Below are 24,599 nucleotides of genomic sequence, written 5' to 3' on the forward strand. Positions count from 1 at the left end.
GTGTCTGGGGGGCTTCAGGGGAGCAGGGGCGCAGCGGGCTTCATCGAGTCTGACCCCCTGCCATGGCAGAAAAGAGTACTGGGGTCAAACGACCCCAGCAAGGTGTACATCTAGCCTCCTCTTAAAGACCCCCAGAGTAGGAGCCAGCACCACTTCTCTTGGAAGTTGGTTCCAGATCCTAGCCGCCCTAACTGTGAAGTAGCGCCTCCTGATATCTAGCCTAAATATCTGCCCAGCTGGTTTGTATAGGCAATATTTAAAGCCCACAGGGCCATAAACCAAGGCAGAGATAGCTTCCCCAGCTTGGTTCCCAGCCTCCGGAGTTTTTCAGTCTTGCCCCCCACACTCCTCTCCAGATGAGTGGCAGGGGTGGCATTTAAAGCTGAGAGGCTGGGAACCAGCTATGGAAGCAGTCTCCCTGAGTCCAATTCACAGAACCTCCTGTGGCTGCATCCCTCTGAGCAGCAACATATCAAGACTCCTGACGGCCCTGGGCAAATAGTATCAGGCCCCCCTTCACCAGAGATCATAATAATGATAATAGGACAAAAAACTTACCATTTTCAGGCCCCCTTTCTATCTAGACCCCAGGCAGCCACCCAGCTCACCCATGCCTGTGTCTAGTCCTGCCTCTGAGGGGCAGGAGACAGCTGTGCTATGGCTGTAAGGCTGCAAGAGAACAGACTAGGATATTGGGTGCCTTTCTCTCCTCCCTCTGTCCTTAGAAATATGTGGGTGTTTAAATTACACTGGGAGGGAGAAGATCTTCCTCTTAGGTAACTGATCTAACTTCTTATAGAAGAACCATTTTTCTTCCCCAAGGAAGCCATTGAACGTCTGCGCGCTCTCTTTTTTCTACCAAGAGAAACACTTTTCTCCCAACACAAATGGAATGTCTATACACTGCCTTCTCGCTTGTAACCATGAGTAACCTCTGCTCATACGTGGTAGAACATAACATGTTGTGCACTGCACAAGGAAATGCAAAATCAAAACCTCTGTTAAAAATTAATGCAATACCAACAAGCCAAAGAATAGTGGTTCTCTATGAGCCCTAAATGAAATATTTATATATAAATCTGATGCATATGGCAAAGGAAGAGTGGGGAATTCTTCAGATGTAGCAGACTGTAAAGAGAATCTTGTTCTTAATGACTTTTAAATAGACTAACAATAACAGCCCCAATGAAACTTGGTTGTACTTAGGAAGAATATTGCAGATTAAAAAAATAATAGTAGAACAACCCTCAACTCGTGAATCTTCTTAAAACAGCAATTTGTAGAGTCTGTTTCCTGCTGTTCGATGTGAGAACTATTTTTAAATTCCCTTAGTAATTTACTAAAAAACAGAATCCTAGGTGACATCCTACAGAATGTTGCTGCGTACTGTATGTTATCTCAGAATAAAACTTTGTAAATCTTTGTCAGTAGCTAATGAATCTGTGAATTACAAGCTACCCTGGTGGAATGCTATAGATATATAGGATTTTGTCCAGGAAAATAGCAAATGTCAGGTCACAAATATAAAAATGGAAGGAGGCTGGTTTGTTTTTTGTTTTATTACAGTAATTAAGGTAATGCCTCTTTTGGCTGCTGGATGGCAAATCAGATGTAAGCAGCTTGCTCGAGTACTGGCTGTCCTGCTTACCACTGCCAACAGCGAGCAGATTCAACAAGGATTGCAAACTTCAGTCAAGTAACTGAAGCTTGTTCTACAAGTGAAATAACTAATGTTACACAGTTGCACAAAGCCCCCAGTGTCAAGGGCCCTGGTTTCCTGATGTTACTTGCAGCAGGTGTTAAAGGCCTTGTGAGCTTAATTTTTTCTACTTACATATTCATTTTATGTGTATTTTGTAAATAAAGTTAGAAACAACAAGCTGAGCCACACAGGGCAAATTACATTCTGATGGACCTTTTGCAAAATGTTTGTTTTCATATGAGTTTTAAGATCGATTTCATAGGCTACGTACAGACAGTAAAAATGCCCAGGGCTGAATCATTTCAATATTTGCAGGTTATTCTAAGCTGTGTAGATTGAACCAATAAGGAAGTGAACAGACATTCACTTTTGAAACTGAAAAGTCAGCCAGATACTTGCAGTGGCCAGGGGGCACTAGAGCACACCTCCTAGCCACTGCCAAAGACAACCAAACATAGCCAAGTAGGGTTCATCCTTGATTGGCTGTCCAGCATATGCCCCCCCAAACCCTTGTGGTCCCATTCCCCACCCCCCCAGGGGGAACAGTCCCTCCAGCCAGGGGCTGGCTGAGTCCCCCAGCCTCGGAGGGGGGTCCCCACCCCTGACAGAGTCCCCAAAGCCCTGTCCCTGCTGCAGAGAGGGGATTCCCACTCCTGTTACCAGAGTCAATATTAGACTTTAAGACTGGGGGGGAACCTACTCCCTTGGCCTGGGTCTGGACTCCCAGCTGGTTGCTGCCTAGCATGGGGGAGAGGAGGATGTGACAGGGCAGAAGTCATGCCCTGTCCTGAAGGACAAACAAGCAGAAGTGCCACAGATGGGGAGTGCCCCACCAGAGAGTTTGAGAATCTTAATCAACTCAAGTGCAATTTTAATGGGAGCATCTGAGATGTTGGAAGGAGGAGGGGATATAAGAGAAGTGGCTGGATAGACTCCTGGGTGCTGAATGAGAAGATATAGTGCGGGAGAGGGGAGACGCACCAGATCAAGTGCTCATGCAGCTGTACAGAGGCACAGTGATTACCTGACCCAGCTGGGCGTCTACAGGGATGGCAGAAGAAGTGCTGCAGTATCAGAACTTACTTACCTGAGCTAGGGCTGGCGTGAAGCTTTCGTATCTGAAGGTTTGCAGAGATGTCACCCAGTGAGTGACACAAACCAGGAGGAGCAAGAAGAGAAGGGCCAGTTAGATGGAGCTGTTCCTGGGAGGAGGCAGGGCTCACCCCTGCAACAGACAGAACCCATAGCCAGCGGGGAGAATGAGTGAGCTGCCTGCAGACTGGGAGACTCTTAGATTACAGAAGAGCTAAAATGAAATGCCGGGACTACCCTGAACTTTGAGCAAGGAGAGGGAGGCAATCCTAGCATGTATGAAGAAACTTTTTCTGGGAATCTGAAGACAAATAAGCTCCACTTTGGACTGATAAAGAGCTTGCGAGGGACTCAACCTAATGCTGGGAGACATGTTGTAACCCGCCAAGGGGTGCAATTTGGGAGATTTTTCCAGAACTGTGGGAGTGCTTTGAGCATGGACAGTGGGTAAGAAATTGTCAGAATATAACTGGTGTGATAAGGGAAGGGGATGGGGATGGTGGAACCCTGCAAAGAGCCTGGGCGGCCAACAGAAATGCATTAGGAATCTGCACTCTGCTTCCCAGTATTTACTTTTCTCCTTTGGGATTTTTTTTTTTTAAGATCAAAGACATGGTGGGCAAGAACCACAGGGGATAAGCAGGATCACAGGGAATGGAACTGTGTATATTTCTACAAGCCTGAGTTTTCACAAGAAGCCCTCAGCTTCCACAGGGTGAAACCTGCAGCAGGGGCTTGACTCTGCCTCCCGAAGTCAGGAGCCAGGCTGCGGTCCCCCAGTCACTCCCCCTCCTCAGACTCTGGGCCAGCTGAAGCGGAGGTGAAGCCCGCAGCAGGGGCTTGGCTCCACCCTCCAGAACTGGGTGCTGGGAGCCAGACTGGCATCCCCCTAGCCATGGCCACTCCTCAGCCTCTGGGCCAGATGCAAGGGGGGCAGAGGAGAGATTTGCTGCAGGGTTCCCCCTTCCCCACCTCAGCCAGCGTGGAGGCTGACGAGGGGGTATGACTGGGGAATGCCAGCCCGGCTCTGAGGGATGGAGCTAAGCCCCTGCTGCAGACTTCCCCCTGCCACCTCAGCTGGCCTGGAGGCTGAGGAGCTTTTGCCAGGAGACCCCACCCAGCTCCAGGGGATGCAAACCAGTCCCCACTGCAGGCTTCTCTGCCCCCCTCTCCTCCATGCTGGCAGCACCCAGCTAGGGGGACCCATTGCCAGGCCAAAAGGGTGGTTCCCCCCTACCATCCTCAGCCAGCCAGAGGAATGATAGTGCTCTGGCTAGGGAGCAGGAGGGCAGAGCAGACTGATGCTGGGAGACTGTAAGTTAACTTTAACCAGGAGGGGATCTGGTATAGCTTTTCCATAAACTTATCTGACCTAAATTTTTTAAGTCTGATATTATATCTAACCAGGTTTATGTTAAACCAGTAGCAGCTATTTCAAAAGTGGTTTAAGTACACTGAACTTCTAGGTTAGGGACAGAAGTTGCACACAAACCAGTTTAAGTGATCAGAAACTGATTTAAATCTGTAACAATAGAAGCTCAGTGTACATAAACCAGTTTCAAAATGGCTGAAACTGGTTTAAGATAAACCTGGTTGAATGTAGTATCAGACTTAATTGATTTGAGTCAAGCCAATTTATGAAACTTCTGTCCCAAACCCCTTCCTGGTTCAAGTTAAATCACAGTTCCCCAGCATCCCAGCATGTTTTGCAGCCCTGGACTGGGATGTACTGTCTGCTCCAGAGAGCAGAGCTGGCCCCACCCCTCTGCTTCCTAGCTGGAGCAGTGAGGGCTGGCTGGCAAAGGGGTGGGGGCAAGCCTGACTGGGGATGCAGTCCAGTTGGGGAGGGGGGGTTGCCCCCCCCCCAGGCAAACCCTGGCTCAGGCGTGGGGCCAGGATGGGGACTTAAATGGCCCTTCCCCCTGCTCAAACTTACTGCTGGCTACAACTGTGAACTTCAAATCCCAGAGGCACTTGGAATCAGGAAGAGGAAGTGATAAGCAATCCTACAGAGTCCTGCTGCTGTAATTCTGGACTGCAAATCCAAGAGGTTTTGGGGGCAGCAGGAAGAGGAAGTAAACACACAGCCAGAGAGTCCTGCTCAAGCACCGCCTGGCTTCTGGCCTGAGCCATTGCAGGCATGTGGCTGCATTTCCTGAATGAAAGGTAAATGTTTGTTCACTTCTGGGGGCCAACAGTTTGAGCACCACAAATTCTATTTTTACGTGAGCACTTATTATTTGGCCTAATCTTTTCTCCCAGCCTATCTTGTACATCTGTTCTACAGATCTCCTTTATGACAAAATCTGAACTCTTTAGTGGGCACCCAGCAGTATTGCAGGCTGCCTGGCCTTTCTTTAAACAAAAGGAACACTCTAATTTGTGTGACTAATTTAAATGCTCACCTGTTTTTCCATGTTAATGATAACTGAGAGCAGGACAATGATTTTGTTACAGAAACTGTTCCTCCAGATACAGGCAAGGAGTGAATTAGTTTAAACAGGCTGGTCAAAGAGAAGGATCCATATTATACAAGGCTTAACCCAAGGAGAAGAAATAAACCAAATAATACCAAGAGGGTAGTAATTGTGTTCCTGGAGTAAAGTATGCCTTGGCATGAAAAAGAAAACTAGAACGTGTCTATTTTTTTATAGCTGGGACATTCTTACTTTCTTATCCCTTCTGAAGTTCAGCAGTAGGTTATTCTTGTAACATTAACTGGCCTGGAGAGTGAACCACAAGTCATGCTGTCAGAAACGTGACATTGATGACTGATACTCCTGATAAAACAATTTGGGTGTTTAATATTAGTGAGTAATAAAGAAAAGATGCAAATAATCTGCATAAAAAATCATCCCAAAAGAGATCATGTTTATTCATAGAACCCTTATTTCCTGGCATTTCTTTATTACAGATACCAAACCTAATTTGAAGCTAAATTGCACCAGTATTTTTAATGCTTTTTAAAACTAGTCTAGTCTAGTGCCTGTCATTTGCCATGGAGCTGGCTACTGTGTTTCTTCATCTGTGAGAGAGAATGAAAAGATTTTTTTTAAACCTTTTAAATGTAAAAGATTCACTATATTTCTGGCTTGAACAAAATCACAGCAGCATATACAAAGATTTGTGTTCTGTTTTCTCACATCTCATATACATTTTTCACTTTAAAGCTCACAACTGTTATGAATAAGGTCTTTTACTTTTTTATTGTAAACATTTAGATTTAAAGTGATTATGACTGACAGTTGAAACCAACAGGAGCCAGGGGCCTGTTCATGTATAAATTATCTGTAATACAGGCAAAATCAAAAGTAAACATTTCCAAGAGTTCCTTCAGTTCCGCATTAGTTTTCTGCAAGCCTAACACAGTAGACAGAGAGGGTTTTTTCACAGTTATGTCCTGTGGCATAGCTTCACAATGCATGGTCTTTTCTGTGAAAAAAATATGATTTCATTTTGAACTACATATGCATCTCATATTCTGAGTATATATGTTGATTGAGCCACTGTTCCAGAGCAGTACAAAATTGTGAAAGAATTGAATCCACGTAAGTCATCTTTAACATGTGAAGTTGTTTAAAATTAATATAAGAATGAGAGAGATTAAAATAAGTTAACTTTAATGTCAGGTAAAAATGATCAGTCTTTCCACTATATGTAGCAGCAAAAATGGCTGGGAGGCAACGCATCTATTATTTAATTATGATTGTTTTTCAACCAATAATACTTCCCTCTTATACTATTGAAATGCTGATATATTAAAATAAAGAAAAAGGAGTATTCTAGTGACTTCATTGTTCTTCAATTATGACTTGCATGTCTGAGTAACTAGAATCTATGGCAGCGTAACTGACGGAGCAACAACTATAACATTATAAAGGGGAGGGATTCTCATTGACAAAGAGTTCTAAAAATTTTCAACTAGGCACAGGCTCACATTTAGCTCTACCTTTTGCTGAGTAAGTAGCACTTCCACATCAGGCTTCAGCTGTATAAGGAACATTTCAGGTCACTTAAGCAGATGAAGGGTCTTACACCATAAAGAATGGAAGAGGACAGCCCTCCCACCACCTTTTAGCCCCATACTAATAGGTCACTTGTTCATGGAGAGAAAGATCCAGGGTCTAGGCCCTGCTCATGTAGTTATCACCCAATTCCCTGCCTGATTGCTAGGCAGGGCCAAAAGGACCCTCTGCTGCTCCTATTGAAATTGAATCTGAGGGCTGCCAAGAAGGGATAGTAAGTAGGGCTAGAAGGAGAGCAAAAACAGAGGGAATGTGACATAGTGCAGTGGACTCTCCCCTGGAAGGGAGAAGGCCTTGGCTTATGACCCTTGTGCCCAATGGGACAAAAGCTATCTACTGCTGTCTGTGTATTTCAGGGGATGGCAACCCCTGGCACGTGTGCCAGACCATAGTACACAAGTCCATTTCACTCGGCACGCCACAGCTGGCCCAGGCTCTGGACAGCTGCTACCAGCCACGGAGCCCTGGCTGCTCACAGCAGGCAATGGGGAGGCTGCAAGGCCTGCTGTGAGCAGCCTGGGCTCCATGCTGGGCAGCAGTGGCCTTGTGGCAAGCAGCCAGGAGGCTGGAAGCTGCTGTATTGGGTTCCAGAGCCCCAGCCTTGCTTCTTGCTGGCAATAGGGGCACATGCACCCCTCGGCAGACAGCACAGGAGGGGCTAGGGTTATATTGCCCTAACATCTTCCCCCCCTGTGTGCCCTGAGGTTCACGTGCAGCTGCCACCAGCCATGGAACCAAGGCGGAATTCCAGACCCCAGTACAGCAGTCTGCCTGCCACCTGCTGTGAACAGCCCAGGCTCCATGGCCAGTAACAGCTGCATGTGCACCTCAGGGCACATGGGAGGGCGGGGGGAGGAGCCAGGGCAGCACAATCCCACCCCCTCCCCCACCATCTACCCAGAGGTTCACGTGCACCTGCCATCAGCAGCAAGGATTAGGTCCCCCACATCTTTCCTGCTGTTTGCTCCTAGCATGCCAAGTTGAGGCATAGGTTGAAGTTGGGGTGTTTTTGGCACTCGAGCCAAAAACCTTGCTGACCCCTGGTCTGTTCTATCAAATGACTATGAAATGCAAATTGCAGAAACACCACTGGGCAGCAGAGGCCCAAGGTAACCACCCTTCCTGGATGGTACCCATCTCACTGAACCACCCTCCCTCTGGCTTATTCTCTTTCTGGTCCAGCTTCAACATGAGGGTAGAGCAGGGGTGGGCAAAATGTGGCCTGCAGGCCAGATGTGGCCTGCCAAGCCATTCTATCTGGCCCATGGTGTCCCTAAAAAAATTTAGAAAATTAATATTTATCTGCCCTTGGCTGCCTGTTATGCGGCTGTCAATGGCTTGCCAAAACTCAGTAAGCAGCCCTCCACCCAAAATAATTGCCCGCCCCTGGGCTAGAGTAGGTCCGTGCAAAATTTTGATGACCGTTTCATTTCAACGCTGTTTTGACTCATTTTGAGATTGATGGCCTTTGTTTCATTTTGATTTTGATGCTTCAAAATAGCCTTGAAACAAAACGAGGCTAGTCGAAAGATTTTGAAAGTTAAAACGTTTTGACCATGGCGCTGGGGTTGGGAAGTCAGTCCAGCTGGGCTGCCTCTCCATCCCCTGCGCTAGATTGCAGAGAGGTGGGGAAGCAGTTGGGCTGGGCTGCCTCCCGCTCCTGGCACGAACTGCTTCCCCACCCCCCCTGTGATCTAGCACGTGGGGATGGCAAGGCAGCCCACCTGGACTGCTTCCCCACCCCGGCACTCTCCGTCCCCAGCTGAGTTCCTTTCACAAGCCTCACGGTCTGGCAAAACTGTCTAAACAAGGTCAAAGCAGCCTCACTGTTTCAACAAAGTGAAACAGTGAGGCTGTTTTGACTCAAAATTATATTCAGTACAAAACACTGTTCCATCCAGACCTTAAAACTGAAGTCAGAACGGAATAGTGCAGTTTCGCCCAGCCCTAGGGTAGAGGGTGCTTTTAGTTCTGCCTTATACATGGCCTGGTTGTTAAGGCACTTTGGCGTGTAGTGGGAAATATTGGTTCAAACCCCTGTGAGTGATGGCAGGCCTTGAATTTGGACCCCTTGTCTTCCCTATCCCCACCAGCCATGTGCCCTAACTAGATTATAGAACTAAAGTGCTCACCAGCAGTGATTTTTCTGCAACTAACATTTCAGGGACTTCAGCGTTTACAAAACTGCCCGAGTAGAATAGGATTGCAACAGAGCACAAGTAGCTAGAGCAAATTCCTTCTGAGCAGGCTGAGAAGTACAAACTGAGTCACACAGAGAAGAATAGGATTGAAAATCTACAGAAGTGGCCTGCGGTACCATTGATGTGACTAACTTGAACTGCATAAATTCTGCTTATCCATGTAGAAGGGAGTTGGATTCCCATAGGAAAGCCAAGGAACTACACATGTCCTCCAAATCATTCCGTTGGTGGCCCCACTACTGTTGTATGTGCAGAAGGTGAGGACTTACTAACTATTGGTACCCTTTAGGATTAGCACTTGCTTTCATCTTCTCCAGGAGAAGAAAAAGAGGGGTTGTTCTGGCTTCAATGAGACGAAAATATTTAGGTTTCATTTTTATAGGAGGTAGTGGCAACCAATCAGCATTTAATCACTGGGGGTTTTTTGTGTTCTTTCAAGTCCCCTCTTGGTAAAGCTTTCACAGTGATGCATTGCATTTTGGAAGAATTTAGCTCTATTAGCCTTTTGAAACTACAGTTCAGTTTATGGCAAGATTTCTTTAAAGGATTCTTAGGATTTCCAGTTGGTTATTAAAGCCAGTCAGCGTTAAACAAACACAGGCCCCATTTTGGAACTTGTACAGTAAACTCAGACACATTAGTCTCTAGTTGAGTCTCTGCAAGTGGTTGACCTCTAACTCTTATGACTCTAATGGAAGCGTTGAGTGCTGATTGACAACAGCTAAGAGGCGTTTGCTGCAGATGGTACCTATAGGTAAACAGACACAGTTTGCTTCGTTTTGTTTTTACTGCATTTAATCCGATTAATTGTTTTGTTTCCTTTCAAAGATTTTAAGAGGTGATTGTGCAGTATTTTGTGTAGCTTGCACAACATTCCTAACTGAAATAGAAGTAGGGGCCCAAAGAATCCTTGAGGTTAGCGGAAAAGAGAATATATTTTAGGCAAATTTTAATAATATCAACCAAGGACAGACTGCAGGTAGAAGAACACTTTTCCCTCTGACATCAGTTTCAGAGAGAAATCATTTTTGATGCAGATTATATTATTGACTAAAAGCAACAGTAGTTAGTATAAGAAATTACCATGCAAACTTAAATAAGTACAAGATAAATTTTCAAACAGATGCATGTGTTAATAATGCAAATGCCTAATTCCTCCCCCAGTTTCCAGTAAAAGTGATGCAGCTTGATTTTAGGAAGCTTCAAGGACAGAAACGAATCCCTAGAAACCCAAGAGAATAAGCGCAGCTATTTTTACAGTCACTGCTCCACCCAAAGGGCTGGAATACCCTCCACGAGCTTTGTGTCTCTTCTTGCCCCTGCCCCAAGAACGGATGGTCTTCCTAGCAGTGGATCCTCAGAGTGTGTCCCAGCTCAGCTCCTAAGGCATCACTATATACAGCCTTGCCACACAGAACTTGAGTTTTTGCAGTTTAGGAGGTACAGCCTAATATTTTCTCAACTACAGAAGTTCTGCTATCTTGGGGACCTTTCTGACAATGCAGGAGAAGGGTAGGTTTGGACTTATGATGAGAGACACTTCATTAACAATCAGTTGCAAATCATGTTTCACAAAGTATATACTGCCTGGGAGATGCACTCCCTTGAATGCATTGTCTGAGCTGAGATATTACTGTCACCACCACAAAAAAGTGACTACTGAAGAGCTGTGGATATTGGCAGGGAGTGCCCATACAAGATAAACCGCTAAGTAGTTCACCCTTGTAGCATTTGATGAAGTAGAAAATAAGCCTTTGTGATGCCTTAGCAGTGCAACTGCAGGATCTAATTTCCTTTCCAAAGAAGGTACGGTAACTCTCTGACAGCTGGTATACATATGTTACAGCTAACACTTCACTAGAGTAGAATCCTAGACTTCTTGCTGGCTGACAGTCAAACTCAAGGAAGTGACATTGGAAATCATACTGACAAGCAGAGCAATTCCCATGGCAGGCCAATGTGGGAGCAGGTTCATCTCTGGATGACTGGATATCTATTCACTAAGAAATCATTCTAAATTGTTAAAATCAGTAGATAATTTCAGAAGCCAGATAAGTTAATGAAGAAAAAGGTTATCTAACTCTTAGATTACGTGGAAGGTAGAATGTTGCCATCTCTTTCCCCCAGGCTGGAGTGGGAAGTCATTACATTGCTCAGGTCGGCTCAATGGGCATGTAAGTATCCTGAGAACTGGAACTAGCCAGAGACCAGGAAGTGGCCAGCTCACTTGCATGAACTCTCTTGTATGAAATCTTCCCCACTGCTTTCCCAGCTGTTGACCACAGATAGTGTTTTGGCTTATGTTGCTGACTGAACATTCCCTTGCTGAACTTGTCCCAGTGGGGTGCACTGGTGCAGTGGTACCCCACTTTGATTCCTGCTCTACCCAAAATTTAAAACCAACTGCCTGGTAGTGGCAGCAGCATTTCTTCTCAGGCAGCAGTGAGGGAGTCAGTTGACTTCATGGCTCATTAAAAGATACCTAGTTCCTTCTAAACTCTTCATTCCACAAGTGATAATGACTCTCTCCTTTTTCATGGTCTTGATCAAGCTATCCTTTCTTCTGTAATTCTTCTGTCTGTTAGCTGCTTCTGGTAATGTAGCTCTTATTTCACAAGATGTTTTTATCTCATTCCAGTAGTTATATTTGTTTTTGCATCAATCTTAAACTGAATAATATAGCCCTAGGCCCCATGGTATTAGGAAAGCTAGTTTCTGTTTACCTGGAGAAAAAATGTGTTGTGTTATATGTGATGATGCACCTCACCATGGGCACCTCCCTTTTCATAATCCTAGATTTGCCCATGAATCTATTATAAGGCTGAATATGCCCTCAAGTGCCCATCAAACTGATCAATGTAGAGGGGCTTGGCATTATTTATATCTTTTAGCAAAAACCTATACTATAGATTCATAGATGCTAGGGTCGGAAGGGACCCCAACAGATCATCAAGTCCGACCCCCGCCTAGGAAGGAAAGAGTGCTGGGGGTCAGATGACCCCAGTCAGATGTTTATCCAGCCCTCTCTCAAAGATCCCCAAGATAGGGGAGAGCAGCACCTCCCTTGGAAGCCCATTCCAAATTCTGGCCACCCTTACCATGAAGAAGTTCTTCCTGATGCCCAGCCTAAATCTGCTCTTCGTCAGTTTGTGACCATTGTTCCTTGTTACCCCAAGAGGCGCCCTGGTGAACAGAGCATCCCTGATCCCTTGCTGTGTCTCCCTAATGAATTTGTAGGCAACCACAAGATCACCTCTCAGCTTTCTCTTGCAGAGGCTAAAGAGGTCCAGGTCCCTCAGTCTCTCCAAATAGGGCTTGTCCTGTAAGCCCGTAACTATACAAGTGACCCTCCTCTGGACCCTTTTGAGTCTATCAACATCCTTCTTGAAGTATGGCACCCAAAACTGGATGCAGAACTCCAACTGACCTATGCCACATGGAGGGGAAGTATCACCTCCTTGGTTTTATTTCTCATGCATCTGCTGATGCATGATGAAGTATGGTTAGCTTTGCTGATCATTTCACACTGGCGACTCATGTTCATCTTGGAGTTCACTATGACTCCAAAATCCCTTTCTGCTTCTGCACTGCTGAGAGGGTCACTTCCCAGCCAGTAGGTGTGTTGGTGCCAGGTGCCTGCGGGACCCCACTACCCACGTCCTTCCAGGTCAATACTGACCCATCTACTACCACTCTCTGGGTGCAACTGCTAAGCCAATTTGCCACCCACCAGACCATGTAAATATCTATGTCACACCCTCTTAATTTATTTATGAGAATGAGATGAGATAGTGTATCGAAGGCCTTGCTAAAATCTAAGAAAACAACATCCGCCTCCACTCCTAGATCTAAGGATTTTGTAACCCTGTCATAAAACGAAACTAGATTGGTTAGGCATGATCTACCTGCTACAAATCCATGCTGCTTTCCCTGCTGCATTATTTTTCCCACTGGACTCCCACAAATATGATCCTTCATAATCTTTTCAAAGACCTTTTCCAAGAATGGGGCTGAGACTGACTGGCCTGTAATTACTCGGATCCTCCTTTCTCCCCTTCTTGAAAATAGGGACCACACTGGACCCGACCCAAGCACCACGAGTGGTCAAACAGCGTGCCAGTCGTTCTGCTATGACACCAGCCAATTCCTTCAGTACCCTCAGAAGCAGCTCATCCGGGCCTGCTGACAAACATATCCAGTCCATCCAAGTGACTCTGCACCAAGTCAGCATCAACAGTTGGTGGGCTGGTGTCCCTCTGATGCCTATCTGAGAACCCATTAGGAGACTTATCTTGAGCCCTGTTGAGGAACACTGAAGCAAAAACTTATTGAATAGCTCAGCCTTGTCCCCCCTGTCTGTCACTAATTGCTCCTTCTTGTTCAGTAGGGGTCCTATGCTGCCCTATGCCTTCCTTTTACTCCCTACATACCTAAAAAAAGCCTTTTTGTTGTCTTTAATTTGTGTTGCCAGCCTCAGCTCTGTAGTTGCTTTGGCTTTTCTAACTGCCTCCCTGCAAGTGCAAGCCAAGTAGGTATACTTCTCCTTGGTAGCTTCCCCCTGCTTCCACTGCCTATATGCCTTCTTTTTTGCCCTTAGGCTCCCCTGGATTTCACTGTTCAGCCAAGGAAGTTTCTGTCTCCTTTCCCCCTTTTCCCTCGTACTGGGATAATCTCGCTCTGTACCCAAAGGATCGCTTCCTTTAGAAACGACCACCCTTCCTGGACTCCCATCTCACCAATACTGTTATGCTGCAGTGTATCATTGACTAGACTCCTAAGCACAATGAAGTTAGCCTTCCTAAAGTTTAGCACTTCCACCATACTAGTTATCTTACCCACCCTACACCGTATGGTGAATTTGATTGATTGGTGGTCACTGTCACGAAGGTGACCACAAAAGTGCAGCTCCCCTACCAGGTTCTCCCCCATAGCCAACACGAAGTCCAGTAAGGCATTCTCCCTAGTGGGGCCATATACCTCCTGTGTTAGGTTCTTAACCTGTGTGTGGGACTTTCACCTATGTAAATGGTTGGATTTGGCTGACTGCTCCTCCCAGCAGGTGTCAGGGTAGTTTAGGTCCCCCATGGCAACCATGTCCCTAGACTGTATGGCCTCTGAGAGCTGCCTCAAGAATTCCAAGTCTAGCTTTTCCTCTTGATGTGGTGGTCTGTAGCAGACCCCCAGTACCAAGTCCCTTTCCCCTCAACCTCCATGTATCCTAACCCATAATGCCTCAACTGTCTCCTCCTCTGATCCCATTTTGATTAGGGTAGATGTATAATGCTCCTTTACATAGAGAGCAACCCTGCCCCCTTTCCTCCCTGCTCTGTTCCTGCTGAACAACCTGTAGCCCTCAATGTGTACTGCCCAGTCATGGGTAGGGTCCTACCAGGTTTCCATTAGCCCCATTAAATCAAAGTTATTGTCTGCAAGCAGAAGTGTGAGTTCTTCCCACTTGTTCCCCATGCTCCTAGCATCAGTATGGAGGCACTTGAGCCCTCTGAATGGTGCCTTTGGTGCCTCCCCATTCTGATGCCCAAAGGGCCCCTGGGTATTTACCTGGGGTGTACTGCTGCATGTCTTGCAGTTTGTATGTTTTAGGCTTTCTCCATCTCCTGCCTCCCTGTCCCCCATTGTACTTGGTTTAAAGCCCAACATAGGAGGTCAGCCAACCTGTAAGAAAAGAGACTCTTGCCTTTTGCAGAGAGATGAATCCCATCGCATCCCAGGAGATCCCTTGCATGGAAGTGCAGCTCATGGTCCAGGAAGCCAAAACCCGCATGATGGCACCAACTCTGCAGCCATGGGTTGACTTCTCTGACACAGGAGAAGGAATGCCTACTGCAACCTCTGACCAGGAGGATCAACAAAAAGACCACCTGTGCCCCTGTCTTCCTAAGCCTGGTCCCCAGAGCCCTGTAGTCACTTGTGATACGGTCTGGACTACTCCTGGCTGCATCATTTGTTCACCCATGGATGAGGACCATGGGATAGTTGTCAGAGGGCCGGATGAGGTCAGGAATTCTCGTCGTGATGTCTCTGATCCTGGCCTCAGGCAGGCAGCAGACCTTGTGCACCATGGGATCCGGACAACAGATGGGTCCCTCTGTTCCTCTCAGCAAGGAGTAGCACACAGCGATGACGCGGCTTCTCTTCCGCTTACCTGGTGAACCCTCAGCTCATTCAGTGATGGTAGCAGGCCCCTCCAGCGCACTTTCCCCCATCGCACACTCCAGTGCAGCCAGGGCCTCATATTTGTTCCCCAACTTCACCAGGGGAGCTGTCTCTGTGGCGAGAGGTCTGGCCCCTGAGATGACCATCCTCCACTTCCCAGCATCTGTTTCAGGGCATTCCCTTGCAACTTCTTCACCAGGAGTCTTGTCCTGCAGAGAATGAAAATAGCCATCAATCTCTTTTTCAATTGCTCTGATCCCCCACAGCCTGTTCACCTCTGCCTGGACTTCCCTCACCTGACTTTCCAGTGCCTCAATTCGGGGCCTCAATTGTGGGACAGACAAGGGAACCCCCGGCTCCCGCACTACCCCCAGGCCTCAGAGGTCCCGCCAGGCAACCCCTGCAGATAGGGGGCCAGGGCACTGCTGACCCATCCAAGGGGCCTGTTTGGGTGGAGGCCTCACAGGAGCTCCGAGCTGGAAGCAGTGGCAGGGGAGGAGCCCTGGCTGCACTCCGAGTTACCACCTCCATAGTAGCCCCCCTCCTCATTCACTTACCCAAAGTCTCTGTCAGAAGCTCCCGTGTATTCCTGCTCATGACTGTCCTGTGAACTGCCTACAAACTGCTCCCCTGTAGGCAGTCCCAGTTCACTGGCTCCCTGGTCTCCTGGGGAGTCTTCTTTTATACCCTATGTTACAGAACATGAATTTTCTTGTAATTATAAAGGGACATTGTCAAAAATAGTAAATCACAGCATTAAGGTTTGTTGTTATAGTTGTGTTCAGGCCATTTACTATAGCTCACTTGCTTTTTTATCTGCCTTTTTTAAGGATATGTATTAGGGTTGTGCAAAGCTTTGGGTGGTGATTCGATTCAGAGGAGATTTGGCCGATTCAGTGGCCGAATCTCCAAATCCAAATTGAATCAGGGAACCAATTAAAAGGTCCGAATGAATTCGAAGCTCTCTGAATCTTCGGAAAAGATTCGGACAGTTTTGATGATTCAGACAGTCCCCGGTGGCTGCAGCAGGGAACTGCAGTCAGACTAAGAGCTGGTAAATAGGGGTGGGGGAGGGGAACATAGGGGGACCCCTGCCAGGCCCCACCCCCTGCCTGCATCCCCAGCCCACCCCAGCTCCCGGCCCTTTAAAAAAAAGCCCCAACTCACAGGATGCTGCAGGGCGGAGGGGCAATCCCCGCTGCTCCCTACTGCCCCACACTGCATGGGGGACTCTGCCACAAGCCCCATGACGCTTCTCCCCCCGCCCCAGCCCTTTAAGGAGAAAAAACCCCGGGGACTCACCACTCCTGCAGCAGCCTCGGGACTTTGGGAGGCTTGTGCAAAGCCCCCCATGCAGCAGGGGGCAATGGGGATCCCCCACCCCCCGGCCAGGCAGGAAAGGTGAGTGCGGGGGTTTTCTCAGTTTTTCTTTTCTTAACGGTCTGGAGCTGGGGCAGGCAGGGCAGCCATGGGGTGTGGGGGCTGGGTAAACAGGGGGTTTCAGGGGGCTCATGGAGAGCCCCCCATGCTGGGGCAGTGAGGAGCAGCGGGGATCACACCCATGCCCACAGCACCCAGTGAGCCGGGGCTTTTTTTCCCCAGGTGCTGGGAGCTAGGGTGGGGAGGGCAGCTATTGCCATGCTGAGAGTGCGGGAGAGGGATGGACCTGCCTGATTTGGAGATTTGGCAGGAGCTAAATCTCTGAATCAGATTCGGCCAAATTGATTCAGGATGGTGATTTGAATCACTGTCCCCCAAAAAAGGCCAAATCTGAAACAAATACTAGCCACTTCACATGGGCCTAATATTTATACCGTATTCATTAACTGTGCACCTTATCTAGTCCAAAAGAGTGTTGTACATGAATATGATCAGGGAAGTATTGCAAGGACAGAGGACCCTTTACATTTGAATTCTCAAGTGTTGAATGCTTGTTTGCTTTAATACCTTTTAATGTTATTACTTAATTATGGAAGGGCAGATGTAAAATAATAACTGAGATTATATTAGCAGATAGGTTAACTATTGATCCTAGTCACCATGCTAGTATCCTTTTAAGTTGCCACAACAAATTTCCATAACAAACCTTATTTCTAAAACCCAAATCACATTGTATGTTTTCCAGTAATAATGGCAAGTTGTACCTTTACCAGACAAGGCGATGAAGAATTCCTTGTGATTTATTTCTCCTTAGTAGAATAATAACTGACTCATTTTCTATAGTTACTATCCCTGCATCACTTCTGTTTCTAATTTTTCCTTTTTTTAATGGGTGACCAGAAGTGACTGCAGTGTATAAGGTAAAGACCTATTGTTGATTTGCATAGTGACCACGCTGTTTTCAGTTTTACTACCTATTGCATCCTAAAATTTTATTGTTGTTGTGCCTGCATTGCATATTAAGCCAGAGTTTTCATTGAGGGCCCCCTGCACTTTTCCCCAGCAACAAGGTTCTGGTGCTTTCCTTGACTGATTAGCTCTAAAGCCAATCTAAATCCACGTATGAGTTGTGCAGATGAATTTGTTACCTTATATTGGCCAACATCTAGTTGTATATACCAGGGATTGTCAGCCGGGGTACACGTACCCCTGGGGGTACTTGAGAAGGTCCTAGGGGTATGCATGGGCAAGCAGGGACAGAGTGCCATCATGCATCATCTTGTGCAGCAGGCACTGCCTGCCTGGCTGGACACAGGGACCAGGGGAAGTTTCTCTGTATTCAGCCACACACCACTACCTCCCCACTCCGCATCCAGCTTGGGGGTACACTGACCCAAAAAGGTTGAAAACCCCTGGTATATACAAACCTGTTGCCCATTCACATATCTGTGTTAGGTTTCCTCTAAAATTTTCCAATCTTGAAAACTGTTACTGTACTAAGTAATTTTATCTGGGTTTTATCGACACTTTTTCCACCTTAGAGATAGGTAAGACCATCATTGCAAAAGCCATCTGATAACTTCTTGCCATGTTGAAAAATAGCCGCGTAGTTCTATTTGTTTCCTGTGTCTATCCTATAATAGAACTTTACCTCCAAACAACTTACTTTATTTCTTCAGTAGGTGCTTGTGAGGGTTCATGTCAAAGACCTTTTGATATTTCAGATAAATTATATTAGACACAGGACTAGAAGGGACTACCTGAGTCATCAAATCCAATCTCTGGTATCACAAGCAACTCATCAGTTTTCCCTGATGGAAAACTGTAAACATAAGAAGATTATTGTATATGACAATATAATTTTCCATTATACACGCAGTGGTCATTTGTCTTCATCATTTTGTGTTTGTTTAGGTTTTGCCACCCTGCAATTCTCTATTGTCTTAGGTGATTGTAATAAAGAAATGTATATTTTTGTTAACAGCTCAGGCACTTAGTTCTTCAGAACTCTTGGCTAACTATCATTTGACCAAAGTAACTTATTGCTAATTAAGTATCAATTTGTCCTGGCACATTCTCTTTGGCACTGAAGATGATTATAATCCCCAGGGAGCTCCTCCTCTGCCAGCCACCATAAAAGAAAGCCCTGACTGGTACAGAGCCACTAACCTAAAATACCTGTCTGAAAAGCATGCAGGGAGCCACTCTTGAGTGTTCCACAGGCAAGCTTTAAAGCCATAGAATTTCTGCTGAGTTTCATACTAGCAGCATGAGTGCAGTCAGAGAGACTAGTATTTATGAAGAGAGGTATTTAAAGACAGCCAGACAGAGAGGATGTCTATAGTGAAAATACTTTGTAGTTTCCTAACATATTAGAGACATCCAGGTTTTCCTATTTGATCATTTACTTGTATTCTTCCATTTATCAATTTAGAAATGGTAGCTCCCATGGTAGTTTTCTCTTTACATAGTTTAATGTTTCTTTGGCAGGTCTTGGAACATATTTGACAATACACGTCAGGATCCCACAGGACTAACTGCAGTTCTTCAGGCTACAGATCTGGTTGGAGTCTTGCATATGCTATACTGTATTCTTTTCCATGGAACAATTTCAGACTCAAATACAGCAAGTCCTAAAGAGAGTTATGCAGAGAACACAATCCAGGTTGCTATTCAGAGTTTACGCTTCTTCAATAGCTTTGCAGTTCTTGATCTGCCAGCCTTTCAGGTACAGACTTCGTTTTATTTTAACTCACAGTTAATCTTAGAATGTTTATTGTTGCATACATTTTCTTTTCTTTCAGCTTTGACTACACATTCCCTTCAAGGTCAGATATTTACAATTAACTTGCAGAATAGCTACAAATAAAATAAAAGCTGTGTTGGTCAGATTTGTTCATACATAGAATTGCTGTTTATTAATATTACTTTCATTATGTCACTGTTTGAAATAAATGCTATTAACTTTTATGTGAGAAAGGCACATGCAGAATATACAAATTTAAATATGCTACATAACTTTTTCTGTTCAGAGATATTAATTTTGACACTTGTTAATGTTTTATGTTTTAAGTCTACAGTGTTAAAAGTGCTTTGAAGCTTTCTGTATCAAGGTCCACACATAACAATTTCTCTTCTTTTACTTACAAGATTTACTTATAAGATAATTGGACTTGGGGGTTGCTTACGTGCCCTAAAATGACAGTTGCATTATAAAACCTGAATATAAGATTGTGCAAATGAACCAAAAAGAATCTACACATGCATGTTTTTAGCTGGGGATATCATCTCTTTTGAAATTTAACTTTCTAAAATACAGTAAATATTGCAGTAAAATATTTTATTTATGCAAGCCACAACAGTTCTCAAAACTATTTGAGATTTGTTTATTATAAAAATTATTTCCTTTTAAAAGAAAATAATACTTCTTCTATAAAGTAATCCATAATGTAAACTAATCTCTTTGCCAGATTAGGAAACAATATTAAAATAGTCCATGCACAGATGAATGTCTGTTACTACAAGGCAAAGAAATTGAAATAACATGCTTTATCAAACTTTCGTGGTAGCGCTGGTCTCATTCAGTTTGTTAAAAGAAGTTTTTGATGCCAACCAACATATAATGGACAATTTTTCCATAAATCACATTGTACATCCTGGACTTATTTATGCACCGTGCTAAAATCAGCAAGAACTTTACGTGAGGGAAGAATGTGTGAGAAGACTCTCCTACCTATTGTTGACAGAGTAGCCCTAGTCTGGTAACTGGTTTTATGTAGGCAGAGCTTTCATCCACATGGCTCCAGTACACAGAATTAAAGCTTTTTTTTTAATTTTTTTGAGTAACAGAGAAGTGAGGAAGGGAGGCAAATTAGAAGTTATTTCATATATAAACCGTGCATCTCTGCACAGCTAAGCAACTTCCCTTTCCATATTTCAAAAGGAGTGCCTTTGGAATAGGACCCTTCCCTGGCATGTTTTGAAATTGTTGCTGTCAAAGCTGGATGATTATTTGTTAGTGTTGATACAGTTATGCAAAAATGGACAGACCTTCAGCTGATGTAAGTATCAGAGCTTGTCTAGCAGTCAGTGGAGCTTTGACAGATTGCACCAACTGAAGTTCTGCCCATTGATTTCACTTGAGAGCATTATATTTTTTAAATCCCTGTTTCCATTGCACAGTATATTTATTCTTATGACAAAATAAAACAGAAGGATCTTCTTACGCTGTGTCTATCTGTCCAGCTGCCAAGTATCACAATATCCTTGCAGCAGAAAGTATCCTTGGTATTGGTCATCATTGGTCCTCCTTTTTGTTTCCTGTGTTGGTTTGTGCTGTGTTAAGATGTATATGGCAGAAATGATTCCGTTAAGTGTAACCAACGGTGAGTGACCATGTGAATCAGAATCATTTGGTTCATTAACAGGTCTCAGTAAAATAAACCATTTGCTTAACTGGTTTGCTGAATTAGGGACCTTGGGCCTTTGTACACACCACAAAATTGGCTTTTAAAGCGGATTAAATGCCCTTTTACGCTGCTTTAATTGTGTTGCTGTTTGCACGCTCGGCAGTGTGTTCCCCTTTAAATGACTTTGGTACGTAGCAAGAAAAAACACCTCCAAGGTGTTTTAGTTTGCTACCTAACAAAGTGCAACAGTGAACGCAGGACGCTGGAAGCCAACATGCGCAGGGCTTGTTGGGTCCTGCGCAGCTTAGGGGCTGTGGGACCCAGCGGCAGCCCATGCAGGCAAGCTGTACTGAAGAAGAAAAAAAAGCAGCAAGTCTGATCTTTTTTTTTTTCTCCCCGGAGCCTACCTTGCCTCCCTAAGCTGTATGGGGGCCCAGTGCTTCCCTCTGCAGCTGAGATGAGGGCCATTGCTTCCCTCCGCAGCTGCGGCACTCCCGGGCCAGGTGCCAGCAGCTGGGTGCCGCTGGTGGGGGGCCCTGCGCAGCTCAGGATCTGCTCACCCCACTGGCAGCTTGCCCCTTCAAATCCCTACCCACTACCGCTCAAGAGGCAGGTAAGGATTGGGCCCCCCACCTTTGTGTACACGCCACAGGGGTTTACCTTGGTTTTATTCTTCCTAAGCTGAACCAGTGTTTTTAAAACCCCACCATTCCAATTTAGGGAGAACTAAGCCTAATTAAACCCCCGTAGTGTGTACAAGCAGCCATAGTATTGTTTTTGATTCATATTAGTATTGATTTGATTAATATTGTTTCTTTCATTTTGAGCTGTTTCTTTAATGTTAAAGGGCAACAAACACCTAAAGCAGATCATTGTCCTTCCCAGTTCTTGTGAACCATAGGGAAGTATCAGGCAGCAAACGAAATAGAGTTTATATATTGCCTGATGATTAGTTTTCCAGAATAGTTTCATCGTGGTAACGGTAAGATCATACAACAATTTTCTGATCAAATAAGGATGTCTACTTCCAGTACAATGCAAATTAGTATCAGTACAGATAATCCTTTGGCTCATGAGTAGATCTTCTATTTAATTTGAGAGTCTAAACAATTGAAAGATGATAGTGAGAAACAACACAGGATACTAAACTGCTATTAATTCTGGCTAAAGAGGATGCATAGTTTCCTTGAAAAATTAGTTTAAGTTTTATACACAAACTCATGTGCCCTTTGGCCTGTTGTTATCAGAGAAAGTTAAACACAGAGGACTAGGTCACAGCATGCGTGGACATGACTAATTAAATAAGGGCTAGGCACAAGAATATATCACTGCATGATGTAAAGTAGCAAATGGCTACTATATTATGTGTTGAAGCTTAAAAGTAGGATACCTTATCAAAAGGTATTACATTTGGGAATGGAAGGTATCCGTTATTGATTCTTTTTTAATCATTAAGAATTCCAGTTTTCTGGGCTGAATGTTGTATATGCTAAAACCCAACTCTAACACATTTACATTTATACATGTATACTTCACACAGACTAGGAGATATGAAATCAAAAAAACTTCCAGATGAGAGATATTTTCCCAGAGGCCTGCAATGCTGCTTCATTAAAAGGGTGAAATCCTCATGCCTTATGCCTCAGTTTTCCCCTTTGACCTTATGTCGCTCTATCTGCTTGACATGTTTATTAAATAGAGGCTGTAGGCTGCACAGATAAAATCTAATTCTCCTGAATCTCCACATTACAATTTGCCTGGTTTCAGAAAGAATCCCCAAAAAGACAGGCAGCTGAAGGTTCTCTTCTTTAGAATGTTTCTAACTTTTGAAAATGTTTATTTGAAATTATTCGATTTTATTTATCTATCTTTTCCATTCAGGACACACAAGTTATTAGCAATAAATGTATTTTGCTCTTTTGCAAAAAATTAGGGATAATTTGTTTTCCTTTGCTTATTACTGAGAAATATTATTAATATTAAGTTTTCCTGGAACATGTGCTACATATCTAATGAAATTGGCCACTTAAATGCTAAATAGTATGCCAACTAAGAGTCCAAATTTTTCTTAGTCCTTTTCAAAATTAAAATTCAGTCTGATTTACAGTGGCATTTAAAATTATAATTAGAGCTGTGCTGCTAATTTATTGAATGAATAGGGGTTTTTTTGTTGTTGTTGCTGTTTATCAGAAACTATTTTGACAGTAAACACTGTAACTAAAATGTTGCTTAAATATTTTGTAAGATCCATATTTGGTGATAATCCTGAAAAGTGGGTAACTGGTTATTTTAAACTGCCCTTACTTCATTTAGTCCCTATAATACTACATGGCTAGGTTATGACTGGGTGTTTTCTGTCAGTCTGTTGTAGGTGCCGAGGGACTTTCCCTTGCATTCCGCCATATTATCAGCTCTTTGCTGTCGTACTGTTCCCAGCACACTTGTGAAGGATTGCTCCATGAAGTAATTGTTTGTGTTGGATATTTTACTGTAAACCACACAGATAATCAGGTAAGAGAACCAAAAATATGATCGAGGGGTTGTGTGTATGTACTTATATCTTGATCATGCAAACATGTAAGTAGTGCCATTGAAATCACTGACTCTTTGTAAATGTAAACATATGAGTATACTTAGGCATATTGACAGTCAGAGACTAAATTAGGACAAAAATATCTGATGGTGGTAGTTAGCAAGTAAAGACCAAATGAGCAATGGAAAAGGGGCAACATGCATTTTAGATGCATTTACTTTATACAGTTATAGGCAAATTTGATCCTCCTGTGTATGAGATGTTGGTAACACTGACCATATTGCTGTGAAAACACAGTTATTGGTAAGGTTTTACTGTCCATAAGAATCCTGCATTTTATATTCATATGGATTTTTCTTGGGTCCTTTCATCTGAGGTGGAAGTTTGTACCAGAGTGAAAGCTATGCAGTCTGCACTATGTAGATATACCCTTAGATGACCAGGGACATCTTGCTAATGTAAACCATGGTCTTATGTTATGGGTGGCCAGCCTGCAACACGCATGCCACAAGTGACTTAAGCAGTAGGGGTGTGCAAAGTGGGTCCTATTTGATTCAGATTCAGCCCAAATCAGGGACAGTGATTTGATTAGTTGATTTGGATTATAGTCCCCGATTTGATTAGGCAGAATCCGAAACTGAAGATTCGATGCTGATTCAAAGAATCAGCGATTCAGACACAGACACAGCTTTAAAAAAATTTTCTACATACCTTGAGGTAACAGGCGCGGCTCATGAACACTACAATGCTGGGGCTCATGGAACGTCCCACAGAAGTGCGGAGGGGCCCTCCACGCGTTCACTGGTGAACCTGAAAGTGGACCGGAAGTACTTCCAATCCACTTCCAAGTCTGCTGGGGAGCATGCGGGGCACCTCCCTGGCTCAGTGATTGGCCACAGGGGGACCTCAGCTGCCCGGCCACAGGGGGACCTCAGCTGCCCACCCCCAGACCCAGGAGGCACCAGTCACTGAGCCAGGGGACATGGGGATGCCCCCCTGCGTGCTCCCCAGTGGACCCAGAAGTGGACTGGGAGTGCTTCTGGTCCACTTCCAGATCTGCTGCCAAGCCTGCTGGGGAGCCCC

At 44.7% G+C, this 24,599-nt stretch overlaps 1 protein-coding gene and 1 long non-coding RNA gene across 5 annotated transcripts in view; one reads left to right on the top strand and one right to left on the bottom strand.

Annotated features, from left to right (window-relative positions):
• SCAPER (S-phase cyclin A associated protein in the ER) overlaps window positions 1-24,599 on the top strand; it is a 364,249-nt gene that overhangs the window by 303,179 nt on the left and 36,471 nt on the right. For all 4 annotated transcript variants that reach the window (XM_019533358.1, XM_019533360.1, XM_019533359.1 and 1 more), the window contains 2 exons: window positions 19,065-19,302; window positions 23,345-23,494. In XM_019533358.1, coding sequence (XP_019388903.1) covers window positions 19,065-19,302; window positions 23,345-23,494 — 388 coding nt within the window. The remainder of the gene's footprint in view (window positions 1-19,064; window positions 19,303-23,344; window positions 23,495-24,599) is intronic.
• On the bottom strand, window positions 552-23,626 carry LOC109308895. The gene is made up of 3 exons (XR_002100729.1): window positions 23,617-23,626; window positions 13,308-13,319; window positions 552-630 (listed from the first exon to the last, which is right to left on the bottom strand). It is a non-coding gene; the product is annotated as an uncharacterized LOC109308895 (long non-coding RNA).

Source organism: Crocodylus porosus, unplaced genomic scaffold (assembly GCF_001723895.1).
Source record: "Crocodylus porosus isolate Cpor-Errol unplaced genomic scaffold, CroPor_comp1, whole genome shotgun sequence".
Classification (NCBI taxonomy): domain Eukaryota; kingdom Metazoa; phylum Chordata; order Crocodylia; family Crocodylidae; genus Crocodylus; species Crocodylus porosus.